Genomic DNA, 22141 nt, shown 5'->3' on the forward strand with positions numbered 1-22141 from the left:
ATAAAATGGTTGAACGTGGGAACTCTAGGGTTACCGTCATTTCTATTTGCAGCCAATCTGAGTTGGGAAGTTACCAGAGATTTGATCGAAAAGATGATTTACGATGTCAACTCCGTTCTCTTCAGATCTTTCCTGAGCTCCAAGTTCTCTACCGACAAAAGGTACAAACACTTTTTGTCTCTTTGTCTGATCCAAAAAGAATGTGATGATGAGCCAATTTTTGTTTCTAGGTTAGAAGATGTTAAATGTTAGCTATGTCAATTTATACCTTATTGACTTCATCGTGTGTTTTTGTATGTAAACTAGGAGAGGCGAGGACAAGCCAAGAGAACAGAAGCCCAAAGCCAGCGACAACAAGCCTGTGATGAATGAATAAGATTTGTCCTTGTGTTTCGATGTTACGTTTCTATGTTCTAAAAACATTTTCAGTTTGAATTCTTCATCTTTACTTAATTAGCTTTTGATCATATCCAGTTTCTTATATGTCAAATTAAAGATGTCCAATTCACCTTGAGAAAAAAATTCGCAGTTCATTGATGGATTCTAAAATTAATTTCTATAACTTCCACAGAATAAGTATTACATAACTAGAGGTTCAGTGTTGATTTTGTTCTTGGTACTCCTGATGCTTCTCTGTCTTTTCTGGAACTTTTTATTTTCGTCTGTTACTTGCTCATAGTGACAAGAATGATTAACACATATTCCTTCCCTTCTTGAAATAGAAGCTGTGTTCCTCCAATGTATCCTCCAATGACTTATCTGTTCCCGGTAACGTAATTCTGAAGCCAACTAGAAAGAGGTGCTTACCTTTGATAACCCAACAGTCACTTCTACCTTCACCTTGCTTCGTCTCCACGTGAACTCATTTGATCCAGAAGTTGTGGAATTATTGCTTCAGTAGATAAAGATTGAATCCAATGAGTTAAGTCCTAAGTCCATTGCAATTTTTACACAAGTTTGTGTTTGTTTCCAACTTCAATACCACCTGTCTTCTTTATGTTGGGCTTTATGGCAAATAACTTGTTGATCCGGCTCAATATTATTTGGGCTACATGGCTAAAAATCTTGTGGGTCTTCACTGAAGCTCAAACCCAAAACCTACGCCGTAAGTAACCTCTTTAAATGCTCTGCTCTGATCATCCTGCACTTTGTGCCCACCCGGTGACGATAGTGGACATGGGTGGGCTCGGTTACACGTATATGATTGATCTATTATTAGTTAGGGAAAAGGTTTAAGAAAACTTTATTAACCCCCACAATCTCAGACTACGACGTGTAACACGTGAAACATGCATCTGAGGTGTACTTCTGCTGAAGTTGACGTGGAGACGTTCGTCTTTCTTGTCTCTTCCTACGCGAATCTCGAGCGCGATATCGAGTTTAGTTAGACACGTGGCCGGTTAATGTTTAAGAAAAGTCCCACTATCTTGAGCTCCAAGTGAAACAGTGATAATCTCCCATGAAAATCATCATCGTATAGTATACACAATGATACACTTTTCCAACAATATTCTGATGTGTGGTAGGTAACACTACTTTTTTTTTTTGAAAAAGACAGGTAACACTACTTTCTCATTTTAAACTCTTCCACCTAATTTATATAGACGAAAATACAAATTTTGGTTGTTGAGCGGGAATGCATTTTTTACTTTGATTCCTTTCAAAACTTATCAATGTCATCATCTTTGTTTTCTCTGTATGTGATCTTCGTTAACGATCTATATAGTATTCCGATCCAATCAATAATTAAGGAAAAGATAATATACATTTTAATCAGCTCTACATGTTGTCAAACAAACAATCAAAGTTCTCAACAAGTTGGTGCAGCACCGAAACAGAAAAAGAAAAAAAAGATACGAATACAGAACACATGTTATTTCGAAACAGCTAGATTTTGACCACCGATACAAGTATGTTTTTGGGTTTTGTGTTTCAAACAAAATCAGCGAACATTGTTGCAGGAAGAACATGTCACTAGAATATATCTGATCATACTTAAAATTATGTCCAAAATGCATTTCTTGGTGTTCCTTATTTATATTCTCAAACAATAAGAACTATTGTGGAAAGATCTTGGCCTAATAGTTAAATGTTTTTCGTACACCATCCATAACTAAGATTATATTGAGGTGGAATCTATTTAAATCCATGCCTCTAACATAATATTGTCATTTTCTTATTTTAAATATAAATAATAGTATTTCTTCTCACTAGGTATAGAAAAAAATAGTAATTTATATTTGACAATAAATATGGAAATAAATTTTTATTTAAATATTATTATAGAGAGAGTATATAGAAATGAAGTGAAGGTTCCTAATAACTATAGATATGTGCATGTGAAATGTTCTTTTTTTGGTATATGAGTGAAAGGGTTTGTTGTTTGTGGAGTTGTTTAAATAGTTGTTCCACAATAATTATAGTTAGTTGAACCTGATTCATCACAATATGATCAAATAATAATGTAATAAATACAAACAATAAAAGTAATGAAAACTTTTTTAAAAATGTGTGTCTTTGTTTCTCAGATTACATTCGGGTTTTGGTTTAGATTCTAGGGCGTTGTAACTTTGCTGAATCGTTAATCTAACCGGGGGCATTGTATTTGTAACTTTGCTGAATCTTTAATTAATCTACCAGTTCTTTTTTTTGGCTAAGAATGCAAATATCATTAATATGGTAATGAACGTTTGATTACAAGGAATTGCAATCTCATTTGCAACTAAGCCATTCAGATGAAAGGCCAAAAAAACAACCCCTAAACATATAATTTAGATTACAAGATTGGTCAAAAGAACGACATTTTGATCTATCGGTAAAGCAACAAGGGTTCAGCAAAAGTTCCTTATCAAATGCTTCCAGGTACAAGAAATGGTGACGAGGAGAAGGCTACGCAGAGTCTAAAATAGGAGGAGTCTCTCGGCCGACGACGGAGGGGCAGACAATCCACTCCGTTGCAGGCTGAGGTAGACTTCATTGAAACCAAAACCAGAAGCTTCTCGGGAGAGCTCACACACGCATGAGGGCAGCTCAGAGCTTGTATACGACCAGGAGAAGCCATATAACTTCTCAAAAACATGTGAAAATCTCTCCCAGCGTGGTTTTAAAGACATGGACTGTCTTCATGTAGTGTACCCTGAACTACGACTAACAGGGGAGGAGATCGACAGCTGAGACTGCCGCCGGCCTTTTTGAACAAGAAACCAAGGTATAATCAGTGGAGATGGTGAGCCCAAGGAGAAAAAATTACTTCTCTTTCCTCTCTCTTGGTTTTTTTGGACGGCTCGATCACTTACTGACGATGAGTATTGTTATTTTTTTCAACTTAATCTACCAGTTGATAAATCTACCATTGTTATTAATCTACCAGTCGATAACAATAACGATGAGCATTGTTATTAATCTACCAGTTGATAAAAGAAAAAGATCGCTCATATTTTGCACTTGAATACAAAAAGGTTTCATACCATTAATGGACTTGTCCACGTTGTGACTTTCCATATTATGAAGTATGAACTTCATTTTCAAAAAAAAAAGAAGTATGAACTTTCTTAATTATATTTAATGAAAACCAAATATTGAACTTTTTATATATAAGTTTGTGGATACATGAAACTTTTTTTTAAACAGGGATGCGTAAATGAAACTTGTCATAAATGATAAAACACACTATACATATGCATTCTTGTCAAATAGACAATACTTTTCTTATTATAGGAAGAACTCTTACAGGAAATAGGTATACGTGTACAATGATATTATTAATTAAACACGACTTTGTCTCTATACTATAAGGAGGATCTCAACGAAATCAAATCTTCTTCCTTTCTTTATATGTTCGGTAAAATTTCTTTATATGTCATTTAAATAATAAATACTTTCACTATATATATATATATATATATATATCAAATCCAAGGAACATAATTGTGAAGTCACTAGTCAATCATCCTTTCTTCTCCCATGGATACCTCAGGTACTTCCTCGCTCATGCTTGACTTCATTTCATAACAAACCCTCTTCTCTTATACATTTGATCATTAACCAACATTTATTTTGTGGATTCGGGTTACTTTGTTTTTTGTTTTTCTTTTTGAAAACTATTTTTTAGTTCTTGTAAATTTTAACTATAATATCATAGATTTATTTTCAGACATGTATCACTTTTGAATGCTTATTTTGCTAATCATTCGAGTCTAGATAGTTTTCCGATTTAGACGCCCAACCTAATCAGATCATATTACTACAATACTGCCTATTTATAGCAATAGCGCATATTCGGATTTTATTCGCCTTTCTCCGATAGAGACACTTTTCATTTTGACTGGTATTGCTTTTATCATGCTGCATCTATCCCTTTTTGTTTCGCTTTTTATAACTATTCTGGTATGACTGTTGTTGCTATGAAGTGGATAGTATGACGTACCCAATATATTTAGGTGTACGATCATTTAGATCAACTAGGTGTAAGTTTACCGAAAAATGTCATAGTAATACTAATGAAAAAAACATTAAAAACATAATGTAAGATCTGATTCGAAAGGAAACCAGATCAGGTTATATGAAAATACAGACCCAATTTCAGGATATTCTAATTACTAGAACCCTACTAGGTGAGGAAAAAACAATTAACTATAAGTAAAAAATATGTTAAAATAAAATTAGGAGAAAACAGGAGTTCTTTTTCAAAAAAAAAAAAAGAAAACAGGAGTTAAGTGAAAGATTTTGAAAAAAAGAGAATGATCAGAGAAAAATCTTGGAGGACAGAAAAAGATATATTAAAATAAAAATAAGTATACGATCATTTAGACAGTTTTCAATGGTTCATTTTTTTTGAAAATAAACTAATTTTATAATAGAGTTAGATTATTTTCTAGTGACAGATTAGTTAGAAATAGAATGATGAACAAAAATAAAAGATTTAAAATATTTATATAGTAAATCTATTTTCTATTTTATTATAAAATAAAAACATAAATATGTTGGAATTCTTTTACTCTAAATTCTATTTTAGATCTAAAAAGTTGAGTAAAATTAAAAACACTTTAGATATAATTTTACCGAAAATATTACAGTAATACTAATGAAAAAACATTGAAATATGAGATCTGATTCATAAGGAAATCCAGTTATAGGAAAATACATACTCAATTTCAGGATAATTTAATTATTTAGAATCCACTATGTGAAAAAAAAACTTAAACAAAAACAGTTAACTATAAGTAAAAGAAACATGGTAAAATAAAATTAGGACAAAACCGGAGTTAGGTGAAAGAGTTTTAAAAAATGGAATGATCAGACAGAGAATCTCGGAGGACAGAACAAGATATTTTTATCAAAATTAACTTCCTTTTTGTTTTGTCCAAGATGCTCTTATTTACGCTTCCGAATACGTGAGAAGTTAAATAATAATATCATGAAACTATCTTTTTAAAAAAAAAAAATCGATAATTGCGAATCCACATAATAACTGGATCAACGGCAACCCATCGTTTCTTCCCACCCGCGTATTATCCTCCCATCGATCCAAACACGATTCTTCGTGTTGTTGAATTTTACTGGGGGCATCTGCTAAAAATCTCAACTTTCGTCCCTTTACATGATTTGCTGATTCATCTAATTGTCTGTCTCCTTGTCGATTGGATCCGGTTGGTGCTCTCTGTTTCTCTGTTCTTCTTCTTCAATGGGAGCATTAGATGAAGGGTGTTTGAGTCTGGAGATTGAAACTGGAATCAAAAATGGCTTCATCGAGCTCGCTGCTTTCGAGCACCAACCAGAGACTATAGCCATCCAAGACGCTGTGAAGCTTCTCCTGCAAGGTCTTCACGAGGATGTCAACAGAGAAGGCATCAAAAAGACTCCTTTCCGTGTCGCCAAGGCCCTTCGTGAAGGCACCAGAGGTTAGGTTACTTACTAACATTCACATCACACTACAGAGAGGTTAGTATTGATTGAAGTCATTTGTTTCTTCTCTGTTTAGGTTATAAGCTAAAGGTGAAGGAGTTTGTACAGAGTGCTCTGTTTCCAGAAGCAGGTTTGGACGAAGGAGTCGGGCAAGCGGGAGGTGTTGGAGGACTCGTTGTGGTTCGAGATCTCGATCATTACTCTTACTGCGAGTCTTGCTTGCTTCCTTTCCACGTCAGGTGCCACGTCGGTTACGTCCCGTCTGAGCAACGCGTTTTGGGGCTGAGCAAGTTCTCTAGAGTCGCTGATGTCTTCGCCAAACGTCTCCAAGAGCCTCAGCGTTTGGCTGATGATATATGCTCTGCTCTCCAGCACTGGGTTAAACCGTCTGGCGTCGCTGTTGTTCTCCAGTGCTCTCACGTTCACTTCCCTTGCTTGGAGGTTGACTCAAGCCACCATGGGTTTGTGAAGCTTATGGTTTCCTCCGGGTCTGGTGTTTTCGAGGATGAAGGGTCGAGTCTTTGGGGTGAGTTCTTGAGTTTCTTGAAGTTCAAACGCGTAAAGACGCAAGCTTTGCGTGGGACCAACGGCTCTGTGATGAAAGAGTGGTGTCCGAGCGTTAAAACCTCGTCCGAAGAAGAAGACCCTGAGATGGTTTCTGCGGTTGTTTCGATTCTGAAGTCATTAGGAGAAGATCCGTCAAGGGAGGGACTCATTGCTACACCTTCTAGATTCCTCAAATGGATGATGAACTTCCAAAACGTTAACTTTGAGATGAAGCTAAACGGCGTTAATGTTAACGGTGTCAAGGTCAAAGAGAAGAAGAACAAGAAGATGTACTGTGAATTGAACGTACCGTTCTGGTCAATGTGTGAGCATCATTTGCTTCCTTTCTACGGAGTTGTTCACATTGGCTACTATTGCGCTGAAGGATACAACCACAAGCCATCGCTCATGAAGTCTATTGTACACTTTTACGGGTTCAAGCTTCAAGTGCAAGAGAGGATGACTCGTCAGATAGCTGAGACGCTGTCGCCTCTCGTTGGTGGGGATGTGATCGTTGTAGCGGAAGCAGGACATTCTTGTATGGTCTCTAGAGGGATTGAGAAGTTTGGAAGCAGCACTGCTACTATTGCTGTTTTGGGTCAGTTTTCGAATGATAGTTCTGCAAGAGCTGAGTTTCTAGACAAGATCCACGCAACAGCTGCGTTGAAGGTAGATGCAAGCTCCCCATTTTGAGTGGGTTTACTTGTTTGTTTATTGTCTTTTGTTTTGTTTGGTATCATAATCTCTTTTGAAGTCTCAAAACTAAGGAAGCAATTCGATTTCTTGGTTATTGATTTTTGTTCGATCTATCATGTTTGCCATTCTCTTTATAATAATAGATCTTGTGAGCCATTCTACGTACTGCTATTGGAATCTGTTTAGAAAACTATGAATAAACTTAGTAACTTAAAAATTATATAATAAATCATAAATTTGGTTGAATATTCAAAATATTTAGGTTAACTTAAATTGTAAATAATTTTTAAATTGTAATATAAAAATTACAGTTAAACGTCCTTCAAAATTTTAATGTTACAATAATACATTTGTATATATTATCTATTTTGATAACTCTGATGCTTTGGTTGAAATGCTGTTTATTATATTTTCATTGTGCTTTTTTATGTCTATGTTTTGAATATTCTTTTTGCTTAAAACCTGGAATGATGATAAATAACCACACATTGTAAGTTAGTTCTATATATTTTACTTTCAGCGAACCTAACATTTATGGTTGTTGGTAGAGCAAACGCTGATGTGAGAAATCTAACGGAAGCCAATGTTATAGGTCAGAGAAGCTGTTGTGCATCTTTATATTGTTTATTTTTTCTTCTTAAAACCATAAAAAAGGTTAGGCTCACAATGATAGTACAGCAAGAGCTGAGTTTCTAGACAAAATCAGCTGCGTGAAAGCAGATGCAAGCTCCCCATTTTGAGTGGGTTTACTTGTTTGTTTGTTTGTTTGTTTTCTTTTCTTTGTTTGGTATCATAATCACTTTGAAGTCTCAAAACTAAGGAAGTAATTTGATTTCTTGGTTATTGATTGTTCTTCTATCTATCATGTTAGATGTGTCATTCTCTTCATAATAATAGATCTTGTGAGCCATTCCACGTACTACTACTGGAATTTGTTTTAGAAAATGATGGTTTGGAATGTTATCAAGTTACTGAACATTTGTAAAAATAATCTTAATAAGAAAAATATCAAAAAATTTAAGGCGATGAGTCTATGTATAATATATATTTCTTTTAAAGTTTGAGGTCATGACGATTGTTTTATCCGGACTATGAATAGAACCAACCAAATTTAGATGAAACAAGCGAAATAGAAAAGAAAAGAAAAGAAAAACTACGGGGCATATATGTAGAAGCATGTAGTGCTGCAGAAACTTCAAACAACGGGGAAGCTGGAACTTGGTACGACTCTCTTGGGTAGTAACTTGGGTAGTAACAAGCGTCGAACTGTTGAGCAACACAAGATTATTAAATGAATAGCACAGGCCACTGCTCCAACAACATTGACTACCTGTCCCATACACAAACCCAAAAAAGGAAAAAAAACGTTACCAACAGCAAAATCTCTCAAGGAAAATCGATAATAAGAAAATCATTTTTCCAAAGAAAATGAAGGCACTTACAAGAACGTAGACGTCAATCTTGTAAATCACAGAATAAGCAATCCAAATTCCAGCGTTGATGAAGTTAACAAATGAGAACCAAAACGGTAGGTACATACAGCGAAATTGTTCCCCGTCAACCTTTGTTTGCTATTGTTTCACACATTGAACAAAACAAGAAAAAAGTTAATCAAAACTCATAACTGATTAGTTTATATATCTATCAATTAGGAAGAAAAGAGAGCTCATACCAGGGCTAGTAAACCATGCATAATAGTGGTGTAAACGGTGCAAACAACACCGATTAGTTTACGTCTTGCCGATACGTTCTCAAGGAACAAGAGAGTTTGCCCATAGAAAAAAAAGAGCAAACCAATCTCAACCATAAGACATAACCCTGTAATATCTTTCTGAAGATAACAACAACAACATAAACATTAGGGATTAATACAATAATGATTAAGAGATTTAAGCATTAATGATGGAACTTACACGTTCTGATTCTTTGTCACAGTAGATAAAAAATACAACCAAGTAGATCACTTCGATTACAAGCCCGACGCCATTACTGGTGGTGACGAGAATGCTATCCTTTTGAACAAGTGGGAGACCATACAAAACCCACAAGCTACATTTTACCACCATCACTACATGACGATGTTGTTGAAAATCCGCATCCACTGATTTATCCTTGTAAATTTGTATAAACTTTGGCCTGTATATGCATATGTTTGTGAATAACAATAATAATCCTTTTATATATCTGTGAAAACATAGTCCTCGAAAACCAGTGAATGAAAAGAGAGAGAAGAAAAGAGATTTACATGTGTGAGAGAGAGACGGATAAGGAGAAAATATTGCCTGCATCAAGCCGGATAAAGTTGTCAGTAAACGGCCATCGCTGAATTGTGCTAACTATTTCACTCTCTCTATATTTTAAGTATATATGTAAACCGAATGATCGAGATTAAAAAAGATGAACATTGATTATAGAGACGCTTTACCAAGAGATCCACCATTACATTACAGTAAGCTCAACTCAAACATATAAATACATGTCAATAATCCATATTCAATATATATTATGGTTAAGGAAACATGTTTAATTAATATTACTTTTGTAATGTCGTTGTTTTCTCTTAATTTAGTATTATGATATGTAGGCGGTAATTACTAAAAAAACATTTTTTTAGGTCCGTCACTGGATTAACGATCATGAAAGTTCCACGAAAAAGTCTATATATAGCTTCAGATTCACACTACTATTACAACTACACTGACTCGACGTCCCTGTATAAATAAATAATATACGCACAGTTGATACAATCGTGTTGATTCTACGAAAGGGAGAAGCCGATCGTACCAATTATTCCGATAATCGTACGGACTGCTTTAGCGTTCATCGAGTCAGTGAATGACAGAGAGAAAGCAGTTGGGTTTTTTTTGCGTGTGTATGAAGAGAGAAGAGCTGGGAACTTTTAAAGATTTTGGGTGTAAGGAACTTATATAGATGACAGACAGGTAAAATAGAAACTTGTTTCAATAATTGATAAACAAACATATAAACTTAAGTCCAACAGTAATAGGAAATACCAAATATTCGGTAATATCTGAATTTTTAAATTAGAAAATAAATCATATAAATAGGATAAGATAATTAGAATTAATAATTTATATTTTATTTATGATAACTTTTTTTTATTAATAAGAATTGATAAATTATTAAATTAATATCATAGTTGTGTTGGAATGTATATTCTAATCCAAACAATTAGGTCCAGTAAAAATAAATAAATAATTTTTTTCCAAAGAAAACCATAAGATAAAAATCATTATGGAATGTCACATAGCAAAATTATACGTGTGAACCATATAATCAAATTTACATGGTAAGACAATATTAATTCTAATTAAAGTGAACTTAAAACATATTCAAAAGTAATACAACAATTTGACTTAATTATAACGGCTGATGCCATCGAACTAATGTTACGTAATATTAAACCAAGTGGAAGATAAGAAGATGCTAAACATAATTTGGAGGGATAAAAATTAGACTTGCTATATGACAAATATATCATGTTTCTATTGTTTTTTTGGTATTGATTCTTGTAAAAGACTACGAAATTATCAATAATAAATTGTCTGTGTATGAGCGACGATTCTGTGAAAGAGTGGTGCCTGAGCGTTAAAACCTCGTCTGAACAAGATCTTGAAATGGTTTCTGCTGTTGTTTCGATTTTGAAGTCATCAGGAGAAGATCCGCCAAGGGAAGGGCTCGTTGCTACTCCCTCTAGATTCCTCAAATGGATGATGAACTTTTAAAAAAAAAAGTTAACCTAGAGATGAAGCTAATCGGCGTTAATGGTGTCAAAGCCAACAGCGAGGTCAAATAGAAAAAGAAGCTGCACTGTGAACTGAACTTACCGTTCTGGTCAATGTGTGAACACCATTTTATTCCTTTCTAGTTTCTACTGAGTTGTTCACATTGGCTACTATTGCGCTACAACCCCAAGTGGCTCATGAAGTCTATTGTACACTTTTACTGTTGTGAACGGCCACGAATTAGGTTAGAAGAAGAACAGAGAACAAAACGTATTGAGGCAAATATCCGTTTAGGATTTCTTATTATTGATACAAACCCATAGACTCATATTTATACATCTTCAAAAACCCAATTTCCTTTTTCCTATAGAAATACATACTTATATGGAAAAAGTAAATTTTCTAAACCGAAAAGACATACCGTACCGCACTGCGGGGCCTCCGGCAGCCCCTATATATCAACCTTGATAGCGAGTTTATCTTCTTTGCGCCCACGACTCCCGCACTCGGTCAGACGTAGTCCGATCCATAAGTGCTGGGCATTTTACTGGTGCATCAGAGATTTAAGACACATAAATGCAATATTGACGGATTCAAACTTCAAGTGCAAGAGAGGTTGACTGGTAAGATAGCTAAGATGCTATCACCTCTCGCTGGTGGGGATGTGATTCTAGTAGCGGCAGCAGGGCATGCTTGTATGATCTCTAGAGGGATTGAGAAGTTTGGAAGCAGCGCTGCGACTATTGCTGTTTTGGGTCAGTCTTGGAATGATAGTTACGCAAGAGCTCCGTTTCTTGACAAGATCCATACAACAACTGCCTTGAAGGCATATGCAAACCTTTAAAATTAGAATGTATGTATGTATTTATAGTTGTTTGGTAACAACCGAAATTAATAATCCAAAAACTTAAACAGAGACGAATTCAAATTTTGTAACTCAATATAAGGATCTCATATTAACCGTTATCAATCTAATCAAAAATAAATATTAACCATTAACAAATGCAACTCAATAGAAACTAGTTTGTCAGTACAAACCATAACGATGACACCTACGCAAATACATTTTGAAAGGGAGATGTATAATCGTCTACTTAAGGACTCATCAACTAGAAAGATGAAGTTTCATCAAAATATAGTTGTATATAAATAAATGAGATTTTGACATGATTAATTCAACCTGAAACTGAAAGAAGAACAATGAAATTAGCAAGGATTTAACAAATATTAGAAGAAAGAAATGAAGTTTATATGTCAAAGGAAAATCAAATCTATTTCTTGGTTATTGATTCTTCTTCTATATATCATGTCACACGTGGTATTCTCTTTATAGTGATAGATCTTGTTAGGGAAAATGATTGTAGAGAGGCACTGATAAATAGGATAAACATTAACAAAAGTGAGGATTAACTTACAAAAATCAATAAAAATTACTAATCAAAGTTAAACAAATTTGTTGTTTCAGTTAATCAAGAAATTTATAACCAAACTACATTGACAAGAGATAGATTTGAACAGAGAATGAATAAATATGCAATATGAGTCATTAGTCTTTCAAAAGGAATTCATGGATTTCCTAGAATAAACAATCTCGTAGATCTAAAAGACTGAAATTGATAATGTTTCTCTATAAAAGTTATATAGGTTTATAAAACTTGTTTTCTAGAGTAAGTTTTCTTTATATTCGAACTATCCTTGAACATAGCAATTTGACATAGGAATTTACTGAAAACAGAAATGCACTCAAAAAATTATAACTAAGGCTAAACTTAAATACATAACTTTTCTTCACGAAAGTTAAATTGAGACTTACACCTTCGCATAACTTCCGTAGTTCTTCTATTGGACCATACAAAAGGAGATAATACTGCTCTACAAATCGATCCCAATCCTACAAATACATGAAAAACAAATGGAGAATCAGAATGAAATGAAAAGCTTGAAAACAATGGTGACAAAGAAAAGAAAAGAAAAGGTTCGATCCTTTCTTGCTCTCAAAGACAGATCTTTTTGTCTTCTCTGAAGAGAGAGTATGGGTTGTTTCCTGCCACCACCAATTTCCAGGCACCGTGAGCTTTAATGAATGACTTTGAAGGTCTAATGTGTGTCCTTCATTTGCCACCACCGCTATGTCGGTAAACTCGGGGTTATCACTTGCTTGTGTAAACGATGTCTGACCTACAAACCGTGGAACATTAACGTCAGCATGATCTCACATTTCTGAAATACAACAACACTAATTTTTCTAGTTCAAGGTTATAACACATCTCTAAGAAAACATTGAAACTTGAAAGCAGAGCCCTTACATTTGAACACTTGATCTCAACTGTTTTCCTCTTTCGAGCTTTGATAGATATTGATCTTCACTTGAGATATCCTCAGCATCGACACTCAATCCACCAAACATAATAGAAATTTGGTTCGGCCTAACATACCTGATTAAAATGGGATTAGGAATTTTCCTTGGAAACTAAACTAAAAATCATTATCACAACAAAATTGGCAGACTTACTTTATCAAGGTTTCCACCGATTCTGATGTTCGAACCAACACAACTTCCCTCTTAGATCTAAGAAACATATGAATTTCGCTCATTTGGTAGTGTACATACTCCATCCAAGAGATGAACATAATCAAAACAGTTGTACATGTGTTGTTGTGAAGTTGAGATAGTTTTTCTGAGACAACTTCAGTTCTTCTTTAGTGAGCTCTGTCACCAAATTCAAATCTTTCGTCATCAATCCATGCTCATTATGGACGTTAAAGATGTAGAGGAAACTAGAATCTCCACATAGTCTCCTCAAGGTCATCTCCATGAAATAAATCTTGCTTTTGAGGAAACCAGACACTTTATTCTCCAACTCAGCCATATCATCGGAAATATTCTTGGAAAATCACTGTAAACATTATCATACACAACTGCATGCTACTCCATCATGTCTGTAGATGAAAATCGAAGTAGGATGATCCACCACAGACTGCCCTTGACAAAGTTCGTGGATTTTCACAACGCTTCTCCACTCCAATGTGTAATAACAAGAAAAAAATAATCCAAGCATTTTTAGTGCGTTTTATGTAGTTTTCATCTTCTTCTTCTATTGTCATATATCTACGCCTACTCCTATTCTACTTTTAATGATTTTCCTCTATCATAAAATATGAATTTTGTTTCAAAATTTTAAAACCATTTCGGTTTTGGATATCTTTCTCCATATCCTAAATATCATTGAGTCTATGCTTAAGTTTCTAGGATCTAAAATTACAAAATGTTTCTACGTTCATTGAGGTGTTTTATGTGTACAAGCATTTTTTTATGCATTGATTTTTCATAGAAAATAAACAAATACTTCTAAACTTATTTCTCATTTGGTAAAAGAACAAATTTCATAATAGTAATAATTGTTAAGCTATCCCCAGTACCAAATGCATCTTCCTTACCATAAAGGTTTACTAAAGTTATGAAAAACACAATAACTCAACCATTTAGTTTTTCATATTTCTCCACAACTTAAGTAAAACTATATGGTAGGCAAAATGCATTTGGTGCTCGCGATAGCTTAACTGTTATTACTATTATAAAATTTGTTCTTTTACTAAATGAGAAAATCAAATTTAGAAGTTTTTAAGATTATTTTATATGGTATTGCTTTTTTTAAATGGTGTCCAAAGGGTCTCTCTCACATTCCCTTGAAAGGAAATGTATGTGGGAAACATGCTGAAATAGATAATACTGAATCACAAAATTGATCTCGATCTATACTAATTGAGAGTGGATTCCATGGAGAAGTATGGAGATTGCCTTTGAATGCAAGTTTCATTCTTGGAGAATCAGATGGTATGGAGCTTAATTATGTTACGTCATATGCTTTGGTTAGGTTGCTCTTGGTGGTGGAATATGGAGATTGCCTATGAATGCTAGACTTATTCTTATCATCGTTTGCTCTATTTTGTTTGTTTTATAATATGTATTACCTTAATCGTTGCGTATTTTTAACCAGATTTAGTGATCAGTAAAAAATTATCTTATATATATATTTATTTATTTATTTATTTTATATTAGTATTTTGGTAAATTAAACAAAAAAATTGTCGAAAATGCCAATTTGTTTCTTCTTCTCGCTAGCTTGGTTTACAAACAAGATGAATAGAAAATAGAAAAATCTAGAAAGTATTTCATGAATAAAATAAAAAGTACAAACTATAAGAATATAACCAGCAAGGTGAACATGAAAAAACCACTTAACAGCATGATTTTAGTGATATTCAAAGAAGAAATCTCCCCTTTGATTGATAAGTAATTTCACCAAACCACACTATGAGCTGCAAAATATTAAATTGAGATCTTTTTTATGAAAAATAAAAGACCCCCAATATTGTAATAGTAGTGTTGCTACAGTAGAAAAATAGATCCACCACTAAGAGCAAGCTAATTTCACATTTACCATCCGTAAACGTAATTTTTGCAACTGATAGTGATTGTTGCCATTTTGCAACAACCATAAAAACGTTATAAATATTTTAAATTCAAAAACTAGTTATATAATTGATGGTATCTAATCTGAAATCACTACCAAAATAATAACTTTACCATCAAGTGGTTTTTCATTTGTAATTTAAAACGGTATAGACATTTTAAATTCAAAAACTAGTTCTATAATTGATGGTATCTGTCTGAAATCACTACCAAAAATAATAACTTTACCATCAAATGGCTTTTCATTTGTAGTTTTCATAAGGTTAGTGCCTTAAAGCAATATTTGTTCATTGTGGATGATTCATTCCAAATGATAAGAGAAGCCTTCACTATCAGTTATGCATGATAACTTCCGGATTCAATCTTACATGTGAAATCTCATGATTTCATGGAATTCCAAACCTTGAATGAGTGGTTCTTCCACCAGATAGCAATAAAAAAAGCTATATCACTTGATGCACACGTGAAGATTTTACCAATATATGAAATTATAAATAAATCAAGTTTTAATTTAACGTGCATACTAAATTTAACATTTAAAGCTTTTCTATTAGATAATCCCTTTTAGATTTTCAAATATATGATTAAACTAATTAACTATTGAATCAATTTTTCGCAATGAGATGCTAATTTGACATCTTATGAGTGTCATCATCCTTTGAAATTCTATGGTAAAGAGAACGAATTATCTGAAACGCCTAAAGATATATACAAACATCTTATTAAAACATATCCTCAAACATATATTCAAATCTTAGACCAGGTTACGTGCAAGTGTTCCACTGAAAATATCAGTGAAATTTATTCTACTGTATTGCAGGAAGAAACAATAAAGGTTACAGCCCTTTGACTTGACCATTAACTGATCCATTGCCGCCATTTGAAAAAAAGGATAACAGCCCTTTGACTTGGGACCCTGTCCAAGTCTGTTCCTCACAATGCTCAGTCTGAAACCGATGTCGTGGTCTCGAAGAAGAACGAAACAGTTCATAGGTTGTCCTCAAGAAGTAATGCTCTAAAAGTTCCCACAAGAAGCTATAGAACGTCAATCATGGTTCGGTCAGAAATGGTGCTTAGCGTAACCGTAACCTTCAGCACGATATACCATTAGCATCCGGTGGTGGTCTTGGAGATTCATATGCACGTAGTAACACTTCGTTATCCTTCTTGAAGAACTTTTTAACCGTGACCTGATGTCATAGTGCTGTTGAGCTTTGTTGAGAGGAGCGTAAATTTCTTCAAAGAGGGTAGTAGAGGTATAACACTACTCTAATCTACTAGAATGGAACAACATATGGAAGAGCTATAGTATCAGCAGATTCTATTCTAAGAGCCTGGTTCCAGACTTGCAGAGTCTCCTCATCCAATGAAGTACCAGAATCTGTTTTTGGCTTCTTTGATAATAATTCCACACCAGACTGACCAAATAGCCACTCTTGTTCTTCATCTTCTTCACCAACCTCTTGCAAGTCCTCCCCTTTTGGTACATTCAGTATCTCATCCAAATACTTTAAATCCGAATGAGGCCGCTTTTTTACTGATGCTCCACCGTTTTCTTTAACTTCCACAGAAGAAATCGCAGTGAAACCGTTTACTCTATGCTCCTTGACCTTTGGATTACACACTGTTCCTTGCAACTCGGTGACAGGTTTCGGAGGCGTTTGACATGCTCCCAACTTGCTTCCGTTCTCTACGGATGACACTGGTGAAGCAACAACTGGCCTATGTATCTTGTTTAGCCTAGATCCATTCTCTGCATAACAATTAAACAACTTTGGTTCACCCTTCGTCACACTCTCCCTGAGGTGACTCTTCTCTTGCAGTTCGGTCTTTTTTGCGTCTTCTTTCTTCTCCACTGGTTGAATCATAATCTCAGTTCCTTTCTGATCTCTCCAAGAGGATACTCGACGAAGAACAGCATTTTCAGACCTTTCCTCCATGGCGAAGTTCTCTGTAACTCCACAGGGGAAACTACACTTCCCCACACTTTGACTCTCTCTAGCTTCTTCTTCATCGTTAATCCTTCTCGCCAGCTCCTGTACAAACTTAGACTCTTCATTGCCATTATTCTGCACGGTGTTGGACAGAACACCAACAGCTTTCTTGTTCTCCTGAGAAGAAGTTGTGCTCTTTTCTCTGTCTTTCCTATCTCTATGTCTCTCTTTTCTCTCCTTCCCTTCCTTACTGTTTGTTTCTTTATAATTCTTCTCTTTTCCTTCTCTCTTTTCTTTATCCCTCTTCTCCTTTTTGTGCTTCTTCTTCTTCTGCTTTTCCTGCAGATTTTTAAATCCCAGGAGAAATACGATTTACTACGACTTTAGAAAACACCATGAAAGATCCTATGAGTTAAACATAAAGAACCTTTATTAAAGAGTCTGCCTCCACGGTTCTAATCTTCTTCTCATATCCTGTTGGTGGAAATGGGAAGCAACGAGACATTGGCACCTTCCTTTTTTCCCCTCTCAAGTTCCCTAAAGTGGTAATAACTTTTAAACCACTCTAAGTCACTTTCTCGATCCTTTATTCCAGTATCACCTTACCGACCAGATCAGAGACTACGATCCAGCCAACCATATCAATAAAAAACTCACTTGACCATCATCACCCAATTAGCCAATTCACGGATACTATAAAAAATGAAACCTGCCAAAGCCACCAGTAGAAACAGCGGTTTCATTTCTAGAGTTAAGCTCAATATTTAAGATACGAGCACAGCTCTCAAAGCACCTTATAGCCCAGCCGACAACCCTCTTTCCGACAGAATGGGAAACAAAAAATCCCGACAGATTCACTTTTAATTCCAATCCCGAATACTCTTTCGACAAGTCTTTGATCTCCAAAGGGACGATCCTAAGTAGTCAGGGTCCAATTCAATGATCTGATCCAATCAAACCCTAGAATTAAAATAAAACAATCGGAACAAAAAAAATCACAAGACTCGACGATTGCTAAGTGCAATTGGCAGAAGAGGAAGTAAAATAAAAACGAGATTTTTGGGGAAAATCCAGATTTCAACAAAAACGTAAATTAGCTCTCTTAAGTATCGTTCGGATCAAAATTTTGATAAAAAACACGAAATTTCACTTTTGAGCTCGTTGGAAACTAGAAAATCAATGGTGTTCTTTGAAACATTTTTTTTTTAAAAATTGACAATCAAGAACAAGAGAGGAAGAGCAATTGGAAGATCTGGGAGGAGAGAGAGAAGATGGAATACACCGAAGAAAGTGAGAAACATCACTCTTCTCTCTCTCTCTCTCTCTCTCTCTCTCTCTCTCTATAAACATCACTCTTCTTGGTATATGAGTATGTAATATACCTTCTATTTCTGTGTATAATGTTTGTGTCTCTCTTTTTATTTTTATTTTTGAAAATGTCGGGTTTATTTGTATATTTGGGTTTGTTCGTCAACAAGACAGAAGAATCTCTCTCTCTTTCGAGAACCCCGACCAAGAAAACAGAAACTTCGGTCTGAAGATGGCAAAATACTATTTATACTGCTGAGAGGAAAACAAGAAAAAGGCTTTTTAAGAAACTATTTGGGCCAAGCCCATTTATCAATTACTATAGATTTAGAGTGCACTTCAAGTCTTCAAACTTTGGTCTGAAGATGACAAAATAGTATTTATACTGAGAGGAAAACAAGAAAAAGGCTTTTTAGGCTTTTAGAGAACATATTTGGGCCAAGCCCATTTTTCAGTTACTACAGATCCTAAGTGCAATTCTGATTTAGAGTGCACTTCAAGTCTTCTTTTATTTACTGATCAAACACTTCAAGTCTTCTTTTTTTTTTTCCCAAATTGAAATTCATTCCATTAGATACTCGACTTACTACAATAACTGGCGGACAACCAAACATTTTTCCAGACTCAAAAGCCCACAGGAGGCGGCCGCTAGAACCCACGCAGGGGCGACTTATACCCACGCAGGGGCGACTAAGACTTACATAAAAAGCATAATAACTCGAACCACATCTAAACCAAGGAAGAACGATTAACAACTACACTAGGATGAGAAGCAATTGACTCGGCAGATAATAAAACTTAGTAGATGCCAATGAAAGGGAATTATCGCTGCAAATCACATATCGCCACCCGATAACCTCCACCTCTAGAACCCAATACACCACGACTTATCGTTGCTGCACAAGCCCGCCAAACGATAACGCCCAAGAAACTCAAGACTTCACAATCCGCTAATAAAGATCACTTCTCGGTCCACACACCTTCGGATATGGATGCAGCGCACTTACGCCCACATACCCCTAAATAGAAGTCCAGCTAAAACCACACAAAAACGAGGCCTTGCTCACCGAAACCTTCCTGAGACACTCACGGCAAGGAAACGAAGAGAAGCATTCACTGTATCCACCACCACTTGAAACACAATCTGCTTAAATCAATTGTCAACCCCAAGGTAGAGAAATCGAAAACTAAGCTTACCCCACCAAATAAAACAACGACAGCAACCATAAAAACCAACATCAACAAACAAACCCAACCTTGCCGCTAACACAAAACGCTACCAAACCAAACTTAACTTCAATCCACAAACGGAAAGGACCTGAGAAACGACCCGAAAAGGAACCACCAAGCTTCAGCGGCGGCTGACTTGACCATAGTCCCACGACCTCCACCGAAACCGTGACCCGACGCGAGCTCCTCGAGACAGCACCCTCCGCTTGACTAAAAAAATGAGCCCTAAACGAAATTAACCAAGAGATCTACTAGATCCGGAGCAAGGGAAACTAACGGGACCGGCGGTGGCGCTAACGGAGCCGCCACGCGCCGGTCACTGGAGAAAAAAGAAATTTCGGTTGAAAGATGAAGAAGAGAGTCGAGAGGATAAGGGAGAGGAGAAACACTTTTGGAAACAAAATGTATCTTTTGAACACTTCAAGTCTTCAAACTTGTTTTTCTACGTCTTCAAATTGTTTTCTTTATAATTACCAAGTCTTCAAATTTGATTTTAGACAGCATTTCAAGTCCTTATTAAGATGCTACTGCTGACTTCTCTAATTCATCGTTAAACCCCCTATACAAAATCTAATCAAGTAAATTCTTCAACAGTGGGAAATTTTCTATATCAAGTGAGGATTTCTCAAGACAGGAATACAATTGCTATACAAATCAATTGAAGGCACTGAGTGGAAGGAGGTCGAATGTCATAGCTACTTTGCCAGGGTAGTTTATCAAAGTTCTAGAACCGTTTTCATGAAAATACAAAGCTTTCATTTCCTCAGATGTATACTCTAGCAAAGATACCAAACTTCTCAGAGTTCAATAGAATAATAATAATATCTATAGGAATACTGAATGCAACCAAAAGAAAACAGCGTGTTGAGATATAAGAGACATGAACTGTAGTGGCAACATACGACCACAAAAAAAACGATGGAAATAATAACTCTCCCTAGCTAGCTTAAATCATCACGAGACTCTCTACGTAACCCACAAAATAACTTTCTTCATTAAAACAATCTTGGTTTACATCAAGATCAAACTTCATCTTAAAACTGGCTCCCTCGAAATCGTGGTAGATAATATTAGCCTCTCCTCTGGTATAGCTAGGTGCAAAAATAATATCACCCATATGATTAATAACACATTTGGTACGTAAATTAAGCGGGGGAAGATTATTGAAAGACTTCGCTTTGTAATCCTGTTTTCCTTCTTCGAAAAGGAACAAATCAATCGAAGGCACTGGCTTAGTAGTGTGAGAAATGGCTAGGGCTACTTTTCCATGGTAGTTTATCAAAGTTTTAGAACTTTTGAAATCTGAAAACAAAGCTTTCGTTTCGTCAGAGACTCTAGCAAAGATATTGAACTTCTCAGAGTTCAAAACGAATTTCATCAGACACGTCAATCCAATGTCCGTTCTCGCCATGTAGTACACAACTCCATCAATACACAGACCTTTAGACGAGGTTGTGTGAGGAATGCCGCAATCGATAAATCTCCATTTATTAGGTTTAGCTCCCAATGTGAATACCTGATATTGATTAAACCGACGTGTTGCGTGTCCTGCAAGATCCGGGGGGACCCACAGTACTTTGTACTGTTTATTGATAGGATCATATCCGAAAAAGCGTCCGAGTGTCGTATCTCTATTATCGTCAAGCTTTGGTAAATATGCGGTCCTTCCAGTGCAAGGGTTGCATATTATCTCACCCATATTCATCAGACCGTTAACGTAATAACTAGGGAACCAGACTCGAGGGAGAGGGAAAATTATTTTGGATAGGAAAGTGGTTGTTATTGATGTTGATGACGACGACAGAGAAGATGAAGAGAAGAAGCTGAAACTTAGGCGTCCCGTTTGCTCATCTTTATCGGAAAAAACGAGTAGGAAACGCAAAGGCTGAGTGAAGAAGGATCGTAATCTGATGAAACTCTTGCTGCTGATGATTTCTTGCCATGATTTACATACGAGCATAAACCTAACTAGGGATTTTGAAGGCAACCGTCTAAGAATCTCGATCTGCAGATCCAAAGGAACAGCAACGTTGGTTTTGCTCTTGTTGCAAAGAGGGAGACTTCTTCGGATCATGATATCCTCAACCCTAGTTCTTTCTCTCTCTCTCTATGCAAATCTTTCTTCCCTCTTGATATTGTTTTAATAGAGACACCACATCAAGGACGGTTAATTAGGCTTCCCATTCTCATTGGGCTTCCGGTCTAAAAAAGGGATAAAACTTATTGAAACTGGACCGCACCGAACCAATGTATCGCGCCAACACAATCTTAAACCTTGCAACTCTTATAATTGGCAAAAAAAA

General features: G+C 35.5%; 5 protein-coding genes and 1 long non-coding RNA gene across 8 annotated transcripts; 2 read left to right on the forward strand and 4 right to left on the reverse strand.

Moving 5' to 3' along the window:
- Window positions 1-3: 3 nt before the first annotated feature.
- LOC108859693 (wound-induced basic protein) lies at window positions 4-467 on the forward strand. Its single transcript, XM_018633600.2, has 2 exons — window positions 4-161; window positions 307-467. Exons 1-2 carry the CDS (start codon window positions 94-96, stop codon window positions 374-376), a joined length of 138 nt encoding a protein of 45 aa, XP_018489102.1. The 5' UTR covers window positions 4-93; the 3' UTR covers window positions 377-467.
- Window positions 468-3922: 3455 nt separating this feature from the next.
- Window positions 3923-7302, forward strand: LOC108856690 (GTP cyclohydrolase 1). 2 transcript variants are annotated; one of them, XM_018630553.2, is made up of 3 exons: window positions 3923-3976; window positions 5697-5900; window positions 5981-7302. In XM_018630553.2, exons 1-3 carry the CDS (start codon window positions 3964-3966, stop codon window positions 7141-7143), a joined length of 1380 nt encoding a protein of 459 aa, XP_018486055.2. In that variant the 5' UTR covers window positions 3923-3963; the 3' UTR covers window positions 7144-7302. The 2 variants fall into 2 exon arrangements, with proteins under 2 accessions (XP_018486055.2, XP_018486054.2); XM_018630552.2 differs by lacking the exon at window positions 3923-3976 and having other exon boundaries at window positions 5169-5900.
- Window positions 7303-8186: 884 nt separating this feature from the next.
- LOC108857927 (bidirectional sugar transporter SWEET8-like) lies at window positions 8187-10079 on the reverse strand. The gene is made up of 6 exons (XM_018631935.2): window positions 9931-10079; window positions 9392-9428; window positions 9060-9282; window positions 8819-8977; window positions 8589-8717; window positions 8187-8476 (listed from the first exon to the last, which is right to left on the reverse strand). Exons 1-6 carry the CDS (start codon window positions 9968-9970, stop codon window positions 8342-8344), a joined length of 723 nt encoding a protein of 240 aa, XP_018487437.2. The 5' UTR covers window positions 9971-10079; the 3' UTR covers window positions 8187-8341.
- A 5990-nt stretch (window positions 10080-16069) lies between these two features.
- LOC108836767 (uncharacterized) lies at window positions 16070-18813 on the reverse strand. 2 transcript variants are annotated; one of them, XM_056986611.1, is made up of 3 exons: window positions 18683-18813; window positions 17728-18244; window positions 16070-17639 (listed from the first exon to the last, which is right to left on the reverse strand). In XM_056986611.1, the coding sequence occupies exons 2-3, from the start codon at window positions 17803-17805 to the stop codon at window positions 16644-16646; spliced, it is 1074 nt and encodes a 357-aa protein (XP_056842591.1). In that variant the 5' UTR covers window positions 17806-18244; window positions 18683-18813; the 3' UTR covers window positions 16070-16643. The 2 variants fall into 2 exon arrangements, with proteins under 2 accessions (XP_056842591.1, XP_056842592.1); XM_056986612.1 differs by lacking the exon at window positions 18683-18813 and having other exon boundaries at window positions 17728-18009; window positions 18094-18650.
- A 330-nt stretch (window positions 18814-19143) lies between these two features.
- LOC108861996 (uncharacterized) lies at window positions 19144-20320 on the reverse strand. The gene is made up of 2 exons (XR_001950955.2): window positions 19927-20320; window positions 19144-19752 (listed from the first exon to the last, which is right to left on the reverse strand). It is a non-coding gene; the product is annotated as an uncharacterized LOC108861996 (long non-coding RNA).
- Window positions 20321-20703: 383 nt separating this feature from the next.
- On the reverse strand, window positions 20704-21983 carry LOC130512573 (putative F-box protein At1g26515). Its single transcript, XM_057010685.1, has one exon. It carries the CDS (start codon window positions 21910-21912, stop codon window positions 20785-20787), a length of 1128 nt encoding a protein of 375 aa, XP_056866665.1. The 5' UTR covers window positions 21913-21983; the 3' UTR covers window positions 20704-20784.
- Window positions 21984-22141: the final 158 nt, after the last annotated feature.

Source organism: Raphanus sativus, chromosome 5, assembly GCF_000801105.2.
Source record: "Raphanus sativus cultivar WK10039 chromosome 5, ASM80110v3, whole genome shotgun sequence".
Taxonomy (NCBI): domain Eukaryota; kingdom Viridiplantae; phylum Streptophyta; class Magnoliopsida; order Brassicales; family Brassicaceae; genus Raphanus; species Raphanus sativus.